The 20627-nt window shown below is 31.4% G+C and overlaps 1 protein-coding gene across 2 annotated transcripts in view; it reads right to left on the reverse strand.

Moving 5' to 3' along the window:
* Npl4 (nuclear protein localization 4) overlaps positions 1-20627 on the reverse strand; it is a 61085-nt gene that overhangs the window by 32148 nt on the left and 8310 nt on the right. For both annotated transcript variants that reach the window (XM_035369025.2, XM_035369026.2), the window contains 7 exons: positions 19778-19893; positions 15402-15617; positions 9852-9900; positions 9689-9777; positions 7214-7337; positions 2621-2800; positions 489-647 (listed from right to left, as the gene is read on the reverse strand). In XM_035369025.2, the coding sequence (XP_035224916.1) occupies positions 489-647; positions 2621-2800; positions 7214-7337; positions 9689-9777; positions 9852-9900; positions 15402-15617; positions 19778-19893 (933 nt within the window). The remainder of the gene's footprint in view (positions 1-488; positions 648-2620; positions 2801-7213; positions 7338-9688; positions 9778-9851; positions 9901-15401; positions 15618-19777; positions 19894-20627) is intronic.

Consider the following 20627-nt stretch of genomic DNA (forward strand, 5'->3'; position numbering starts at 1 on the left):
AGACACTGGGAAAAACTTGTAATCAGATCAATCATACATATCGTTTGAACACCAATTTCTACAGCATTAAATTATTAAGTCTATTAAAAATACAATACTTTTAAGAGAAATACCATGATACATATGCAAACAAAATTAATAGGAATTGCACTAAATTTTATGAATTAATTTTTTCTGAAATTCCTGCAGGAAGAAAACAATATAAATAAAAAAGGCAGATTCTCAATATTTATTTTAAAATACATGCAGCGCTTCTCATAATAAACACTTAATAAGATCTGAATGCTTAAATTCACATTCATGTTGATGGACTTCATTTTCATCTCAATATGGCAAAATGTAAACAGAATTTTTGTTGGAACAAGCACACATAAACATTAAGAAATAATATTTAATCAATAATTTTATATTTTAATGACAGAAAATTATGGGAATTATTATAAATAAAATCACATAGTTATGAAAACTGGAAACAATAAAATACTTACTATATTCCTAATATGTTTTACTGTGCCTTTCTGTAAATCTTCGGCTATAAGGTCAGTAAATATCCACCCCACCTTTACTAAACCCAAAGCCTCAGCTATTTTATCTACAATTTGTGCCTTCTGGTCGGGAAAGAGACGTAAAAAGTCACGGGACCCATTCTAAAGCAGTAAAGTAATAAATGAGTATTTTTAGTAACCAAAATTTAGAATAAGCAGAAAAACATATTCATATAAATATGTTGATATATCAAATTCATAAGCGTAACTAATTATCAGTTAAAACAATTAATCTCATGAAATTGAAATTTTTTATGTAATAAATGATAAAACAAGTTCACTTTCAAGTTATTCACCTTTAACATTAAACTTAACAGGTCTTCATCAGAAGCGGGGGCGCAGATTTCTCAACTTATCTTTTAACTTTTTATTTCCCAAAATATCAATTTTGTTTAAGAAACTATGATATTATGATTAAAAAAAAAAGAATTGTTCAGTTTAAATGCATACATGCAAAAAATTGCTTCTGGAGTCTTTTGAGCGATTATTACAACTTTCATTAATATATGAAAACTATTTGTATATCATTTCCCTTTACCATTTGCAAATAAATTCTTATTATTGGAATGAAGACTTTTTGCTTTGGCAATTTTCCAAGTTGTTAAATGTCAATGAGAGAAAAATATGTACTAAATATTGTTTTTGCAACAATTTTTGCAATAAAAATTCTCATCTGTTGCAAAAAAAAAAAAAAAAAAACACGGGGAGGGGGAATTTGAGGATAAACCTTTACCCTCTTGAGCCCCCAAACAAGTTTTTGAGTGATACAGTGTAGCCCATGCAAAAATAGCCCATCTTCAATACCAATGCCATGCTTCTTGAAGAATATAGCAGCCCCTTGCTCTCTGACTGCTGATTATCCATTTGTTCAGTGACTTGGCATCATCTAATAAAGCAAGGTTGCAGCTTTGTCTTTTTATTAAATTTTTCTGCACACATCATAAGACGGTGTCATTTTGCCAGAATGCTTTTGGGGAATGCATAATATAAGATGTTCAAGAAAGGCACACAATGCACTGAAGATCAACTACAATCTAATATGCAATCCACATCCGGGCTTGTGGTACACTGTTTTACAAACTGTTCCACAAAAACCAAATTTTTGCCAAAAACTGCATGGTGTTTCCAAATGGCTTACAAGAGGATTTCTCAAGGCGACCTTCTTATAACACATTATTATCAAGGATGAAACATGGATCTATAATTCTGATAAATTTGAGTGCTCAACAAATAATCTCCTGCTAGCTTAATAAACAAGTGAACACTGAAGCACGGCAGCTCATCCAAAAGTCGATCAAAAGTGAACATAATATTCACTATTTTCTCCAATTGTCCTGCATCCTGAATTTCTACCAAATGAATAAACTGTTAACAAAAAATAGCTTGAATATTTTATGGCAATTACATGAAGCAACTTAAATTGTAAGTTATTACTTCTTATTTCCAATTAAAACTGCTATTTTGTGTTCATTGTTTCGAGTCTAGTGATGCAATAAAAGAAAATTCATTGTGGGTCCTGAAAGGGTCTCATGAAAGTGACTTTACGGCATGTTTAAAGGATTAATGCCCCCCCACCAAAAAAACTAACATAAGTGCATTGCAGTATCAAGCCATTACTTTGAAGAGGATGCAATAAATATAGACCAATGAATTGAAATCTCGCGTTTAAATGTAATTATTTCCAATACATTTTATCATAATATTTTACATTCTAGACAATCTGTTACAACTAAAACAGCTTTCAAAAAATACTTTTTATAACATTTCATTCTTGGGGGGGGGAATCATAAAAAAATCTCATTTTACAAAAATATTTTAAATTATACACATATATCCATTACTTTAAATATGTATTAAAATACATACAAAATATATCAAGATGAAAATCTCTTTGTATCACTTCATTACAACATAAAATTTTATAAACATACAATTAAGAAACTCATTCATGGCCTTAATGTTGCTTGACCTTAATATATCTAATCATTCATATACAGCTAACAATGGAAATGAAGTTAACAATTAAAAAACACATTTTAAGTACCATCTAAATATGCAATAAAAATTATAATCACCTGTGGAGGCTCATATATAGCAGTAACTGTAGCTTTTATTCCTAATGGTACATCTTTATGGGGTTCATAATAGCCATACAGAAGTCCTATTCTTTGATTTCCTGTACACCGCCAATAGTTTAAAAATCTTTCTACAAGGAATGGATTCTCAAAAACAACATTGTCAACATGCCTGTAGGGCTAAAAATAAATAACAGTAATACTGTATAGCATAATCTCCAACTTCAACAGATTTAAATTATTAACATATATATATGAAAAAGTGCACAATAAAAAGGACTTTCAAAATTGTAATCCTGCCCATTTGCTGCTAAGATTGACATAAATTAATTAACGCTCGGAGTACCATAACCAGATTTATCCAGTCATGAGATTTTTTGTGACTTTTCACATGTTAGCGCGTAATTTAAGATATTTTGAATTTATATATAATAATTTATGAAAAATATCAGTATCATCTTGATGAATGCAAGTTTATGAAACTAGAGACTAGCATACATAATTGTACAAATTTAATTAATAAATGCTGTTTAACTACAAGTCTTCATGACAGATCAAATAACCCACACCACATAGATGGTTAAATATGTTAAATTATAGCAAAGCAGGCCATATTATGAATTTATAAATTGAAAACAAAAGCAAAAATTAACAGTAAAATGGGTTGGAAATTATTTTATTGTGAGAAGGATTGTTGGAAACTGTTAAACTATTATTAGGATGTAAGAAAAACAGTCAATAGCCTTGGCTGAGACTGACATCTGAATGAACCTTTTAAATCTGAATTAAAAATTTATATGTTTCTTTCACAACTGTCAGATATGAACACCTTCAGGAGGGGGTACAGTTAATACTGATACAGCTATCTGTTTAGAATAAATTAGTGTCTCGAAATTCCTATCTAGCACCTGATACACCACTGTCCTGTTGGAGTGGTGATAGAAAAACTGGCTGCCATAATCTTGAGCAATGAATGTTTGAAATGAAATCAGTGAAAACATGGATGTTTGTAAATGTATGGTGCTCTTGCAGTATGGGGGCACTTCAAACACTGTCAAGGAATAACAATATGAAAGTAAAAATCCTCTTGAAAAGTTGGTGATAAGAAAAGCAGTAGAAGACCCTCAGATAAATCCACTGGAGGGGGAGTATCTCTAACAAAACTGGGTTAGAGGTGGCCAAACTTAAGGTACCGAAGACTTAAGCCAATGACAGACATAACCTTTTCCTCTTACAAGTGCTTGTGAGAAAGGTTTCAAATTTTCATCTAAATAAAAAATTTTCCTGGAAGATTGCTTCATAATGGTGAAAAAATAAGTTAAGCATAGATTTTCAGGAAGGAAAAATATTATTTCTTGATAAGTTGTAAGGACTTATTCTAACCAATTATTTTTAGTTTGACTTTCCTTTCCTTCCTGATTTCAGTTTCCTGCCACAATGTAAATTTGTTATGACGTAGATGCTAACCTAAACGTGTGACATAGATGCTAATCTAAACTTGTTTCAGAAGCAGTATTTAAGCTGCATTTCAAGAGTTCAAAAGGAGTAGTCGCGAACTTAGTTACGAGTTTATGCTGTGTGTTTGAATTTAGCTCACTAGTCGGTGCTAGACACCTTTCAATTTATACTAATATTTCTAGGCTCGAGTGCTGTGTGCAGCCGATTTAGCATTTAGTTAAGCTAAGGAGCCAGTTGTTAGATATCTCAATTTATTAATGATATGCTGCATTCTTATTCTGTTAAATTTATGTTAGTTACAAGTGGTGGTGATTTGTGAGCACCAAGTAAGTACATCTGTTCCAATTTAGTTTAAATCAATTTTTTTTTTTTTTTTTTTTTTTAAATCTTCTGCATTATTTATTCTTCAAGATATAGCGAGAATTTGCTACTTTGTCTTCTACACAGAATCTACAGTATATGCTACCAAAGAGAACCCACAGACTCTATAAGGTTTCCACTTGGAACTAGGCATCTGGTACAGCAAATATGGAATTTGTTTTCATGATGTCAGAAAAGCAGCTTTTGTCAGAGGCTGCAAAATAATATTGCATGTCATTATTGCATCCTTACTTGATAAGAATTTCTTCCCATCAAGACAAATTTTGAGGTTTAGAAATACAAAGAAGTCACACGCAGACAAGCGAGCAGATTAGACTGGATGAGGAATGAATTTAAAGTAAAACTCATACATTTTTATCATTATACAATTTATTGAACAGTATGTCTCTTGGTGAAACAGTACTTTTTTTATAGCAATTTTGGCCATTTTTACATTTAAATGTTCTTTCAAACAGTGTAAAAATGCACTCCTTAATGCACTTAACAATACACTCCTGTTACTTAACAATGCACTTAATAATACACCATTGTTACTGTTTTCCCATTCTCAAAGTAGTTGATTAAAAACAACATCTATCATCTTTTCAAGGGAAAATCAATCTTAAACTTCTTAATTACAATTTCATCACTTTCTATCCAATACGTTAATTCAAAAGTGCAACGGTGGATACATACATACCACAATTCTGAATCAATGCAAAAAGTATTGCTAAATGCAATTAAACATCATCAAATGCTGCTTAGAGATCTACTTTCAGATGCCATTTTAGTTATGTTCATAGCATAACTAAAATGGCAATGTATGTTCATAGCAGCCATTATTTGAAATGTCTGCAATCTCTAGAAATTTCACATACTTCATTTTCTGGTCTTCTGTTTGTGGGCACTTCAACTGACAATTCTGAGGCCACTTAACGTTCAGTGCATGTTTGGCCATGTATAAACTCATTATAACACTTATTAATGAAGCAACTCTTTGTTTGAATTATACAGAAAATAAATGATCTTCGATACTTGCATTAAATCCCTGAAAACTTCACCCTATTCTGCTGGCCATGTATAAACTCATTATAACACTTATTAATGAAGCAACTCTTTGTTTGAATTATACAGAAAATAAATGGTCTTCGATACTTGCATTAAATCCCTGAAAACTTCACCCTATTCTGCTTTGATATAGGCGATAATCAAATTATTTTAATAAAAATATGCATTACTAATGGAATTCATTATTTTTTTGTTTTTGAAAATAAAGTATATTTTTAAAAATTAATGGTTATTTTTAATTAATCGTTAAATTTAAATCCATAAAAATTTTTAAAAACTGAATAATTAGGAATACTTCTTGTAAATTAAATGTTTATTAATTTAAAATTTTCATTTTATTACTCAAGCAGATATATTACTAAATCTAGTAATATATTACTGAAGCAAATATTTTAAATCACAAAAAAATTACACAGGAAGTTAGAATCTATATCTTTCTAGATTCTGATTTCTAGAGGGGGTGGAAATGAGATAAGAAATATACATCTAATCATCAACAAAAATACTTATAATTCATTTATAAATTATGAACATAAAGATATATAAATAGTTTCACAAGCTAAGTTCTGAATTAGATAACCTTTTTCTATAACACAGTTCTTTATTTGCTTGCATGTTTACTTTTCATTGAGAATGGCTTCCAGAAATTTTGTGCTTAAATTTGGTCGAATCAGTGGGAAATTCTTTTCTTTTTTTTTACAAATAATACAAAAAATTCTTTCACAGGATGGATTTGCATGATGCTTTCAGGGGGGGGGGTGGCAGGCTACAGCTGAATCAAGAAATGCTGGTTTTAAAAGTTGCTTTGAATGGTCCAAAACCGAAACATTGCATTCAATTAAAAATTTAATTACTTAACATTTGGTTTTTATAACATTATCTTTTATATCTTTTATGAACATTTTATTTCAGCACTTTTTATGAAGAAATTTGATATCTGCTTTGATTTTACAAGACTTTCCTTATTCCTCTGAGGAAACACAAGCTCTACAATTACCTTTTACACCATACACAAGTGAAAAGTCTTTGTTGCACTAACCGCACAGTTTGTGTGACCGGATTAACCAGTACAACTCATGGTGAACTTCTGGTTTTGTGCCCACTTTTACCTGCACCTGTAAGACCTGAATACAATCATCAAGAACTTAAAAAATTCCAGTTTAATCGCAACTCACAAAAAGCATGTGCTATGTTTTCTCACCATACTATAACTGAAAGACACCACCAAGATACTTGATTCGAAAGATAACGGTCTAAACTTCCAGATCTACAATTGGTTATCCCTGAAAACTCGCAAGACCACAAATAAACAACATCCCCCCCATTCAATAAAATTCATAGTATTTTCTTCCTAATTTTTAAAGAACTTCCATAGAAACTACACAGAATCCATAGTAGTTGGAGTCTATGTAGCAGTGATGCCACCAAATAAATTGGAGTGCCATGTCATATAAATTAACCAAATTTATCAAATGAGCCCTTGCTTTCATCATAATAAAATCAAATTTTAAACTAGGAAGCCCACTTAATTTCAGCTCTACACTTACAAACAGTAAAATATTATAACACTTATTAATGAAGCAACTCTTTGTTTGAACCTATAGAGTGGAGTTTTCCAGCTTTCATAACTGTCATTAAAATTGCTCATTACAGCTATACTTAATATATTCTATGACTTAAAAACTAAACTATTTTTAGTCAACTTACTTGACGATTTAAGGTGAGAGCATTTGGCTGGCATTTGGTACAAATACCTTGTGGCCAAGGTGGATGTTCTTTACAACCACTCTTAATTTTACAACTAATATTTTCTAAGGCAGCAAATTTTCCTCTGAAAAGAAAAAAAAAAAAAAAAAAAGATTTGCACATTATAGTGGCTGATTGAAAGGTATCCTAAAATGCATATTTCTGGAACTAATGTCATTATTTCACTAAAAACAAATAAGTATTTAAAAGAAAATCATCTTAATGTTTATTCTATTTTATCAAAACATTAAAAAAAATTTCTTTACGCAATACTGTTTAAAGAAATCTGATGTATACACTTTATGATTCCCTTGCATAGAATATTAAATTACCATATTTGATGGCATATAAGACACACCCTTATTTAGAAGGCCACACACAAGGAAAAAAAGTTTCAATAGTACGTGCGACAGCGCGGTACCACAGTAACTTAAAATGTGGTTTCTTTTAGTTCTCATGTTTCATAAAAGCCAAATAAACAATCATTGAATGCAATTACCAAACATATTTTTATTAAGGAAAATTAACAAACGGCAAGCTATTTTGAACATGATATGTAAATTTCAATAATGAATAAATGAATAAACGGCAAGCAATCAAACATAATACAAAATAAAGCAGAAACAACAAAAAACACAGATTCAAGGAAAACGTTGCCTATCATGAAATTAGACTTTAATCACTTTCAAAACCATAAAAATCCTTTTCACTATCATCATCATCAAAAACAAGAATATTGTCATCACTACTGTTTCCGTCATCGCTAGTATCACCTTCTTCGAATAATGCGTCATCTTCTGTTCCGTCAAGAGCATCACTGATTCTGCACTTCTTAAAGGACTTAACAATTACTTCAGCCTTTATGTCCTCCCAAGATCTTTTTACTCACTGCACACTTGTTAAACAGTGGGCCGAGGGCCGCTTCATTCTACCTGAGGGTGTGAGGCCGTGATGTGGCTCTCCTATCCACTTGTTCCACCGTTCTCGCACTTTTTCCTTAAATGGCTTATTCACCGATACATCTAAAGGCTGCAATTGGCTAGTCAGTCCACCAGGAATGACAGCTATCTGGGTTTTTAATTCTCGCTTTATTCTTTATGGTTTCAGTTCTATGGGCGCTAAACTGATCCAAAATCAAAAGAGAGGGTTTTCTTAAGAGTCCACCAGATCGCCTCGCCCATATGTTCTGTAACCACAGTTTCATTCCAGCTACGTCCAACCAGCCTTTCGGATGAACATGAACAATTACACCCGTTGGAAGTTTTTCTTTCAGATGAGTTTTTCTTTTGAATACGAAAAACGGCAGTAGTTTTGTGCCATCAGCACAACATGTTAGAACAACCGTATATCGGGTTTTTTCATGACCTTTGGTTTTTATGGTTTTTGATTTAGACCCTTTACTATTCACAGTCTTGTTGGATGGTACATCAAATGTAAGTGGAATTTCATCCATATTTCCTATTTGACCGAGCTCAAAAGAAGTTTTCTTGCGTGCATTTATAACAAACCTGCGAAATGCTAGTATTTTTTTCTTCATAATCTGCTGGTATTTTCTGTGCAATAATTGTTTTTGTGTGCTTTGCCTTTTAATGAACCTGTAGCACCAGCCCTCAGACCCTGAAAAGTTCTGATCCCCATGTTTTTCTGCAAATCCTTTGGCCTCATTGATTATCATTTTGGCTGAAACACTTATGCCAGATTTCCTCTTATCTATCACCCACATTTTTACGGCATTTTCAAGTTCAGGCCAAGCTGGAGCTGGGCATTGTAGCTTATGTTTTCGTTTTTTAGCAGTTTTCAGTTGATCTTCCTACAGTCGCCAAGTACGTATCATTTTTTCGGTACGTGGTGGACTGAAATGCCTTGCTGCTGCTCTGTTTCCATGCACTTTGGCATAGTTTAACACTCCTAGTTTATACTGAATTGTATAGCTTAGGTAGATATAGCTTATTTCATTGTAATTTTTTTCTCTTGAAAATATAAGATAAAATATCATTAATTATACTTCGCTTTCCAGAATTTTTTGTTTTTTGTATTCTTTTATGTTATTTATTGCTCATTTCACTGTTTTTAAGATACTGAAAAGTTTTGAGTGATTTTTTTTAGGAAACAAAGTTCTTAACCTCCTTTATAGCATTTGAGTTCTTAAGATTTTGCAAAGGGAAGTTGGTTAATTTATTTATTAGGATAATTAATATTTGTATTAAGGGATATTGCTTATTTCATTGTAATTTTCTTATACGTAATAACTTTTTTTATGAAGTTGTTTTGCAAAGTAAAATTCTACGCAATTTTTAAATTTAACGTTTGGTGTTCCCTTCAGCCATTTTTCCGGTGCATTTAAAAGCCAGACGAAGGCTGGCAGTGAAGCTGCTAGTATACAATACAATTCAAAAGCAGATATGACATTCAAAAGAAAAGAGAAAAAATTCTTACTTATCAATGCCTCCCATTAATTTCCTAAGGTACGAATGAAAAGACATATGCTTGATGTTCTGCTCACGCAAATAATCTTCATCATAAGGCTGTAATGCAAGGAAATTTTCACAATCCAGAATATTTACAATGTAAAGGATCACAAGTATAGCTAATTACTTACCTCTACCGGGACACAATGTACACATTTGCCATGAGCTCCATGCTGACACCTAGAAATTTTAAAACAAAATACTCAGTACACATTTAAAAAGAAAATCACGCATTACTGCAACTACCTTAGCTGAAGTGTCACCAAATTTTCAGAATATGTCAAACTCTAGTAATGACACACATAAAATTTTTCAGGCAATGCTTCAATCAAGCAATGTCAGTATTTTCAAATGCATTCTTTTTGTTATATTCCAAAATCCAACGGTTTTTATAGACAAAGTATGATACTTATTATGCATGAACTCAAGTTTAATATATGCCCTCGTGAGATTCGACAGCAGTGGAAGAAACTGTGATAACACTTTAGCAGGAATTCAGTATTCTGCTGCAAAACTAGTAATGGAAACAATAACCAGATCGTCTGATAGCTAGCAGGTGCACAATGGGAAGTTTGCACATTTCTTTGCTGTTTGTTTTAAGTGAAAACAAAGCACTTTACATATGAAGTGAAGAATAGTGCAGACATTTATAGAATTTAACGAGTGTTTCATTTCTTAATGTATCATATAATCCTTATTTAATAACTGAAATTTGTATTTTTAGTTGTAACAGTTTGTTTTATATTGATATGTTGATGTTAGACGACTTATGACAAATATTGATAATTTTAGGGAGGCTTTGAAAAAATAATAATAAAAATTAAAAAATCTGAAAGCTTTTAGATTTTACATTAAGCTCAAAGGGATGTTCCATTTTGTGTGTTACCTTTTTTTATTAAATATGATATTCTCCACACTTAAACCATAAAATTCAATTCAACAGCAGTATCGCAAAATAATTTTAAAAATAAGCAGAATTTCCGATACACAGTCTCATGTGCTGGAGATAAAAATTCACGCACTGGAGATAAGTTTGTCTAGCTCAGTTTGAAATTGTTGAGTTTGTTAATCAAAAAATGCCAAAATGAAATTAATAGTGCTTCTGGGCAAATTGACCCTTTGGGCTAAAAAGTTGCTAAAATCACCAGCTAGCATCCAAAACAATAACTTTTTCATTTGTAAAAAAAAAAAAATCTGAATTATGCCAAGGTGGTTTGATACATAAGTATGAAAACATAAACATGTAAAATACACATTTACAATTAATTAAAAATGTTATCACAAAAATATTCAAGAGATTCATTAGTCTGAAAAATAGAGCAGGAAAGAATCCTATTTACTTCTTTTAAAATCCAAACTCTAAGTGTTTCTCAAAGTTTTCTAATCCTTCATATAAATGCAATAAGGGGAGGGAGTAACTTAATATTGAAAGTTTTAAATTACATCAAAATCTGAAATCTGAAATGAAAAAGAAATTTAAGAATACAGATTTTAATAGTCTGCATCTACAAAAAAAAAAAAAAAAAAAAAAAAAAAAAAAAAAAAAAAAAAAAAAATTTATTAAATGAAATACGCAAGTAAAAATCTTGAACCTTAGGTTCATTTTTTAAACAATTTGGGGCAAAAAGTGGATAACTGTTTAAATAAATTTCACAATATTTTCAATTCTTTTTAAATCAAAGCAATTATAAAGAGAGAGAAGATTACTTCAAGACAACATATATAAATCTTAAACAAAACACACTACATTATCTCCAGAAAAATGAATAAAAAAAAAAAAAAATAAATAAAAAAAAACTTCATAATTCATAACTTCATAATAGTTTATGAAAATACACTTCAAGTGCTGAACTCAGAGCTGCCATGGAAATGACATAGCACTAAATGCAATATTTAACCACTAAAACTGAAATAATCATAAAAGCTTCATAAAAGTGGAACTGATATATTTTGAAAACATGTTTCATTTTTCCGGTTCATTTGAGATCAAAAAACAAAAAAAGATTCAATTAAATTTTCATTTAAGACTTTAAAAATTATATAAAACCGAATCCAAAATGTATCAGAATTTTCCCGCCGCGCTTTCAAAACACTTGGAAAAAAGAATAAAACATAACATTGTGCTAAACTGACTACTACAAAAAACCATAAAAAATTTCATTGTGCAAATCGGCCATTTAAAAAAACAAATTGGTCTAAAACCATTATATATAGGGAGAGAATAATATGAAAAATAAAATTACATGTGATCAATATAAAAGCAAACTTTGAAAAATAAACAAAAGCTAAATTAGGCTGTAAAAGATATTTAGATAGAAATGAAACTGAAAAATAAACAAGACAACAAAAATAAACATACAGATCAAATTTTTCACTAGAAATTATATTGAAATTATATACAACAATTAAATCTAAATTAACTACATCATAGTCAGCAAAACCAATCTTTATATATTATAGATTTGAAAAAGTTTATAGATAAATGCAATGTGATGCGACATGTTATCTCTAGTTGTAGAAATGTTGTGTGAAAGGTTTTAACTATACATTTGTGGGACAACAATATCAATATATACAGATCACATGAAACCAAGCATTCATATCTAAAACAAGACAAGTACTTGATTTTTTTTTTTTTTTTTTTTAATACTCCAAACAATATAGGTGAAAATCAAACCAACCAACACTCGTATTAATTCCCTCTCCCGTGAGACGCGTGGACTTTTCTGATTATAAAGTATTACCACAATAACACTGCATAGAAAGTATGTGATGATCCACATAAAAATAATAAAGTCTTGCAATATTAAATTCCAATCTGAAAGTCAGTATCAAGCAATCAAACCATTAAGAGTTGTGAAACAACATTTTCTCATGTTAAAGATATAGTAACTTCCCACTTTACATATCAGAAATCAAGCAATTTCAGTCCGTAATTTGTCTTTCATAAGAACAACATTCCACAAGTGCTCAGGTATTGTTTCTGGCTATGACAAATAAGAGATAAAACACGATGAAAAGTTAAAAATGATATGCCTAATTCACCTTATATCAAAATACAGTCAAATACCGAAAATCTGCTGACCTGTAATCTTCGTTGCCTCTCAAAATATAAACATTGAGTTTATAGATTCCGGAAAACACAACATGGAGTACGAGATATCGAAAAAAAAATACTTACCGAATAATGGCATCATAATTACCGAATAATAATGAGTCATAACGGAAATAGCAAATTATTGACATTATGATAAGTGTTTTTCCCCTACCATCTGCATCGAGGTAAAAAAGCAGACGATTCCCTCAACTCTTCTTTCAAGTTCACGATTCACGTCGTCGTATTTTCTGAACTTTGTTATTTCACGAGATTGTTTAGTGCTGCCGTTTTTTTACCCGGATATTTTGTGGATAAATTAAGAATATTTTAAATTTCAGCGCTTTTTAATACAATGACAGATAAGAAATGCACTCATGATTTTACTGCTTGCAACCTTGAAAAACGTAAACACGTTGTATTAATGGTAATGCAAAAAGTGGAAATTCTGCAAAGGAGGCAGGTGCTACTCCTCGCTTTATAGCAGAATCATATGGAATAGCAACACAGACTATGTATGATATACAGAAAAATAAAGGAAAACTGTTGAAATTTTACAGCAACAGTGATTCTAACACCGGAAATCTTTGCAAACCTCGATGCTGTCTTGTACAAGCGGTTCCGGCAGCGGCGGAGTGATGGAGTACCAATTTCAGGACTGTTTCTGAGAAAAAAGGCGAAGCAGATTCATGCTGATTTAAAAATAGAGGAGCCGTGCAATTTCAGCAGCGGTCGGCTGAACAGATTTAAACAGAGACACGGTATATGCTATCTGAAAGCATGTTAGGGAAACACTTTCATCAGATAAAGCTGCTGCAGAGGAGTTTATTGGTGAATTTTTTTTTTTTTAGTGGCAGAAGAAAATCTTAGCCTAGAACAGGTTTTTAATATGGACGAGACTGGACTTTTCTGGCAATGGTTGCCAAGAAACACATTTATGACAAGCGAAGAAAGTGCACCATCAGGGGTGAAAGATGCTAAAGAAAGAGTTACCATTTTAGTATGCAACAACGCAGCTGGAACTTACAAATGTAAACCAGTGGTAGTGGGTAAGAGTCCTAGAGCTATGAATGGAGTAAAATCCCTACCTGTGATTTACAGGAGTAATAAAATTCCTGGTTCACAAAACAACTTATCACTGAATGGTTCATGGAGCATTTCATTAAAGAGGCTAAAAGGCATTGTAACTGTGGGGGGGGGGGTTACCATCAAGTTGCAAGATTTTACTATTATTAGACAACTGCTTTACACATCCAGATGCAACTATTTTAACATGTGATAATGTCATGGCCCTTTTTTTGCCCCCAAATACTCATTGATCCAACCAATGGACCAAGGCATAATACACAGTAGTAAATGCCACTATAAATCAGTTTCTGAAAAAAATTCTTTCAGGTGACCCTTCTATTCCACTTTGTAATTATATATCTATATCTATATCTATATATATATAAAAACATTTACCATCAAAGACTGCATTTACTTGTTAGCTGGATCATGGAATTCTGTTTCCCAAATGACATTAGTAAATGCCTGGCATAATGTATGGCCATTTTCTCTGTTTATTGAAACTGAGAGTGATGACAGTGAATTTTCTGGTTTTAGGGTCAGTTCAGCAAGGATTAAAGCATGAAAATTGCTTTTATTTTCAAAAGAAAAAATAAATGAGGAGGCTTTGCAAGAAGATACTGTTGAATGGATGATGTGTTCAGATGAGCAAACGCTGGCATATCAGATGACTGATGATGAAATCATTGGCTCTGTTTTGAACTCGCCACAGCAAGAAGACAATTCTGACACTGACACAGATAGTGAATTTGATAGAAGTGAGAAAATGTCTTTTAATGAGGGTCTGGAACTAAATGAAAAATGCTTAAAATTTTTAGAACAAAGCTGTGTCACAGAGCAAGAGATTATGACTCTATATAATTTACAAAAAAAAACTTACTCTGGAGCACCCTAAAAGTTTTAAAACAAACCTCCATAAGAAAAATGTTTGAAACATGTAGAAAAAAATGAAATATTTTATGCTTTATTAATATCCCTTATTTTTATGTCTACTGAATACATCCCTAATGCTTTTAAATTTTCCTGTAAGCACTAATGTAAATGAATACTAATACATATAATATAATCAATTTATATATGTAATAATTAATGTACATAATAAATTACTGTAATAGTGTATAATAATTTAATTAAATGTATCTAACACGCCTTATTTATTTTGCACTTTTAGTCTGAATATTATGATTTATCTTTTCTGTTTTGAAATCTGCAAAATCCACACAACCTTTGGTCCCAAGCTTTGCGGATTTCTGGAATTTTACTGCATCCTGAACGGAGCAAAAATACACAATGCTCTGAAACACGAAACTAGAAAGAATTACTTTCACATAATAGCTAATAAGTTTACTTCCATGGCTGGACACACATGTTGTTGCCCAGAGAGCAACAATGCAACTGATGCAAGCATTTTCAACTCAATCCGAAATCAGCAGTTGCACAAAGCTTGGAATTATATACATCTCATACATAAACAAATTCATCACAACTATAGTCATAAATCAAAGGCAAAATTACTCACAATTTAGGATCTCTATCTCGTTGTATACAACCATTTTGTTTAAATAAATATGTGTCTACTTTGTCTTCAACAAAATTTGTGGGAATATCTGTCCTGTTATCAGCTAATGAAACAGAATCTTTTGGAGATGATTCACGAACTGATGAATTTGAAGATGATGATGGGGGTTTTTCATTCTTTTGAGACGAGAATGCTAAGTAGACTGTATCACCATGTCTAAAAGTAAAAACATTAAAAATGAATAACTTATTATCTAAGATAAGTATACATTGTATTCACAAATAAGAAAAAAATACACACAATCCACATTTCAAAGTAAATAACAACATTGCACACATGATGGATCGATTATGACAATAAAATGGCATATCATTGTGACGTATTACATATTGATATTAATGATATTTTTCTAACAGAAATCTCAGTGGTAGTGTACTGCAAGGAAGGGCCCCTTTGAAATGGAAATAAGTGGTATGATTAAAAATGATGATAAAAAAACACATATGTCACACAAAGATTTGGAAATGAATATCTCTGCTGTCATTTAGAATATTAATAAAAAATGCTGCTGCTAGGAATATGATAAACATATAGATGAATGCATACTTCCTTATTACTTAAATGATGTCTAGAAACCTCTTATTAACCCCGTAAGTGCCACACTGTGTGACATAAAAAAGCACTTTTAAGCTTTGTATAAGAAACTTTAAGTTTGCAGGGAAACTTTGCGTTATTTATGCAAAGGAAGTTTTCATTTAAAAACTATTTAAGGTAAGATCTTTACATTCATGATGTATGTAAACACATATAAAAACTATCTTATTAAAATTTTATACCAAATAAAAACAAATGGTTATATAATAGTGTCTATTTCCATGGATATGTTCTAAAATTTAACACGGGTATGAGACATTACAGATAGTGAAAAAGCATTCAATTTCAAATGACCTCTTAGTAGAAACAGTATGTATACATATTCACAACATACAATGTAAATAATATTTTTATAATTTAGTATATATATTGGTACTTCCTTATTACTATTATCCTCATTATTAAAAAATTACCAAGAGCCCTCTGTTATTATAGTATACCAAAACAGTAATTTTACACAAAGCTCTTCATAAACCATCATTAAATGGACAGCAGTTCTCACCACAATCACTTACAGTACTTAGCACTCTGGACTCTTAATTATTTCATTTCTTATTAACGATGATGTGAGGGTAATTGGAATTATTTGCAAAGGTACTCCATAACCAAATGTCTTGGTCCTTACAGTCCACACAAAACTCTCAGTAGGATTGCGACTTTGGCATGTCTATTAACCCCTTAACTGCCGCAGAAAACATACAAGATTAATTTCATAGTGCCACGGTTTTTCACACAGGTGCACGTAGTTATGTGATATATTAGGAGGAAAATAAGTGCAAGTTTTACTTTCTGAAAACTGTTTACTTTCACAAAATAAAGAATAAAAGAAAAAAATGAATGCACAAAATTTAATGTTTTGAGTAAAAGTATAATAAAAATGATGTATTTTTAATAAAAAAGGTCCCTAAAGTGGAGTTTCGATCAATTCATTTTTAGACCAGTAAAGTGCAATATCGGGTTTCACTGTTATACCTAGTGAATTCAGTATGCCTAAAAAAACATATATTTCTTCTGAACTGGTTGAAATGCCACGATTTTGTTCTTGATTTTTTGTTTGCAACGTGTTGGTTCATATACTCGTCTACAGAACGGTTAGTTTCAGTAACAAAGCATGAGCAGTTCATCAAAAAATAATTCAAAAAAGAAACATCCATTATATCTTTCTTTATTCCTGGAAACTACTACAAAAAGTAAACGAAAACGGAGAACACAAAATTTTTTAAAAAATGTGTTTTACTCAAAGAACACCAGCCAATACCACGCAGTCATTACTTTCACCGCTTTAGACACATCCCTCTCTCCAATTTCTTCCCACACTTCTCTGAAATAGTATCCTTCTTCGCATACTTTATCAAGGTCATTGTGGTATTACATTCCAAAGCTTCGCGAATAATTTTACAGGCAGCAGCGCAAAGCAAATGATAGTATTTTGGAAGGGTGTATATATACGCCCAGGGCAGTTAACACATCGGCTGAGCAAGGCATATATATACGCCCTCAGCACTTAAGGGGTTAACAAGAGGGTTCTAGACACCATTTAAATAATAAGGAAGTACGCATTCATCTATATGTTTATCATATACCTAGCAGCAGCATTTTTTATTAATACTCTAAATGACAGCAGAGATATTCATTTATAAATCTTTGTGTGACTGTTATTTATGTACACAGTTTTAAATATTTACTCAAAATATAACAAAAAGAAATCTTAGTGGCCAGTCTTTAGATAGGATTCTATTATCACAAACCTACTTTAGTATTTTCCAGCTGGAATCCACTGTATGACCGCAATCAAAAGTGATATTCGCTTTACTACAGTGAGGAAATGAACTTCTAAGTAATCTTTTGATAGATTTTAGTGCAGGGTCACTCAAAAAATAGAATGCAATGAAAAATTCATAAACGAATCATCAAAGGTACAAGAATGTTATAAAATACTCTCTGCTCTTTAATTTCCATGATTATAAATTATATCAGTATATAAACATTTTAAAAATGATATAGATGGTTATATTATAAAAATGCAGCATACAAATAGGATTTTTTCATACTTCTTTGATAAAATTGTCTTTTATTTCTATTGTTCATAACCTCAAACTACAGCCATCACTACATGGGAATTTCCCATGATCCTTCAGAAATAGAACTTTTGTCTGATTGACGTCTATGTGGGACAAAGCTACAAGTGAGACATTTCTGGCAAAGTTTCAAAATATCCTACCCAGCCAGGACATTGCTTCCAGTGGAGCTGGTTTTTCTAGGACCTCCGTGGGTCAAACCAATGCTACCAGAATCTTGCTTCTCGGAAAAGTCCCATCTAGTTTCCCTTTAAGTTTTGGTATCTATTGATGCCATTTTTTTCTCTTTTTAAGTGTCAGACAAAAAAGGTGTGTCTTGTGATGGTGTAAACTATTTTCAGAAATCATGGCTGCCTCTTCAAGCATTTTACAGATATGAGACATAAACCTGAATATCAAAAATTGCCCAACTGCTGTAACAAAAGGATTAATCCTCAATAGAATACTGCAACTTTGTTGCACAATCTAGTATAATATTAAAATACTTAATTTTATACTTGTTTTTCAACACTTCTCAAATTGAACATTTTCTCTTTTCACACAACATGTATCTGCAATCCCCCCCAAACTATGACAAAACATGTAAGATGAATACGTTTTTACTCCCTTTTCAAGTATATCACATCTAATATCTTAATGTACTCATTAACAAGAAATGCATCATGATTCACTTACGCTTATACGCACTAGCAGTATTACTATCAAGAACCGTGATCATTTTTAAGGTAAACCAGAGCTTTTGGAATACAAAATGGAGATAAATGAAACAGGGTTACATTGCTGAAATCATGCATGCATAAAAGGTAACAATCTTTCTTGCTTGAGGGGGGGGTGAGTGGAGGTATTGTATCCTTAACAGTGGATTAGAAGAATACATTTAGTCTAGTCCCTGTAATATTTATCTGCAAATCGAAAGGTTCATGGTGTTAGTTAAGAGAAACTATAGCACTTCCACTAACAGATGGAGCCAGCACTATAACTGTAAAAAAACCTACACAGTGAATGCCTTAACTGTAAAAAAACCTACACAGTGAATAAGCCAGCACCATAACTGTAAAAAAACATATACACCAGCACCAGCATAAACCAGCACCATAACTGTAAAAAAACCTACATATACATCAGCATATACACCAGCACATATACATAAACATATACACCAGCACCATAACTGTAAAAAAACCTACACAGTGAATGCCTTAAACAAAGCTCAGCTGCTATTTTGTATTATGTTTATGACCACATTACACTTAACATGCATTTTGAAACTTAAAAATTCATAACTTCAATTTACATTTTAATCTTTCTGCAGGTCACTGCAAAATGCAAATAACTGAGACTAAATAAATTAGAAACAGCAGATACAGAACCATAACTACACATGCAAGAATATTTTTTCTTTTCAAAGTAAAAATTAGACTTTTTGCAATAATACTGACCTTTAACTGAAATGCTTTCTTATTAGATCTAATTATGCTTATTTATATTAGATCTTTAACTGAAATGCTTTCTCAGTCTCAGCTGCTCAGAGTTTAAATACTTACATGTAAGTATTTAAACTCTGAATTTTAATTTTATAAATACTGAAAAATCAGATGATTTTAAAATCCATTCATTATATAAATACAAAAGTGCAGTTCTTACTTTATGTCATAATGAGAAAGACGCTTCCTTTCTGTAACTATGAATGGCTGACGTCTGCTTCTATCTTTATATAAATTACAATCGAAGCAACTGTCAAGTTCAAAGGCACTTTGAACCTGTAAGATAAATTAATCAATTTTAACATTTAAGTTTACTGCAGCAAACTATATAACATATATTTAATTATAAAGTTAAACACTAAGAGAAATATAACAGCATGAAACCATCAGCAATTTTATTTCAGATGATCATTTAATAATTATTCTTTGCTGCCACCTAAAAATACTAATTCAGATAAATAATTTTCAAACTGAGTTAACATAAAACAGTTTACTTCATATGCTGCTTTTAACAAATAATAAGACATATATCTAAGATTACAAAGTGATAACGTTCCTTTAAAAAAACCTCCTAAACTTACATTTCCTAGCATATTGTATTTTTCTGTTAATGGGATGCCAGTCACCAATTTCTGTTAAATGTGACAACTGTTTTCTCACATAACAAATAGTTCGTTTTAGTGTCCTTGACAAGAGGAAACAGCAATGCTGCAACTCAGGCTAAGAAAGTGCGATTTGCTGCCAAATGTTGCTAACATCCATGAAAACAAAACTGAATACGGTAAATGACAAACTGACAGTTCATTCAATATCAATACACATTATTTAATGTATACATATTGAAAGAAATTAATATAAATTTATATTTATACAATTGAAGAGTTTAAGCTTCCAGCGGGCACGCATGTGCAAATTTTACGACAAACATGCTATATCTTAAAAAACAGTTATGTACAGTGTGCAAAATGTATGTAGACCATTGCTATTTCTCTATGTGTTCCATCCCTTTG

This window comes from Stegodyphus dumicola, chromosome 11, assembly GCF_044657685.1.
Source record: "Stegodyphus dumicola isolate Sdum_Otavi_A_Nest chromosome 11, ASM4465768v1".
Taxonomy (NCBI): domain Eukaryota; kingdom Metazoa; phylum Arthropoda; class Arachnida; order Araneae; family Eresidae; genus Stegodyphus; species Stegodyphus dumicola.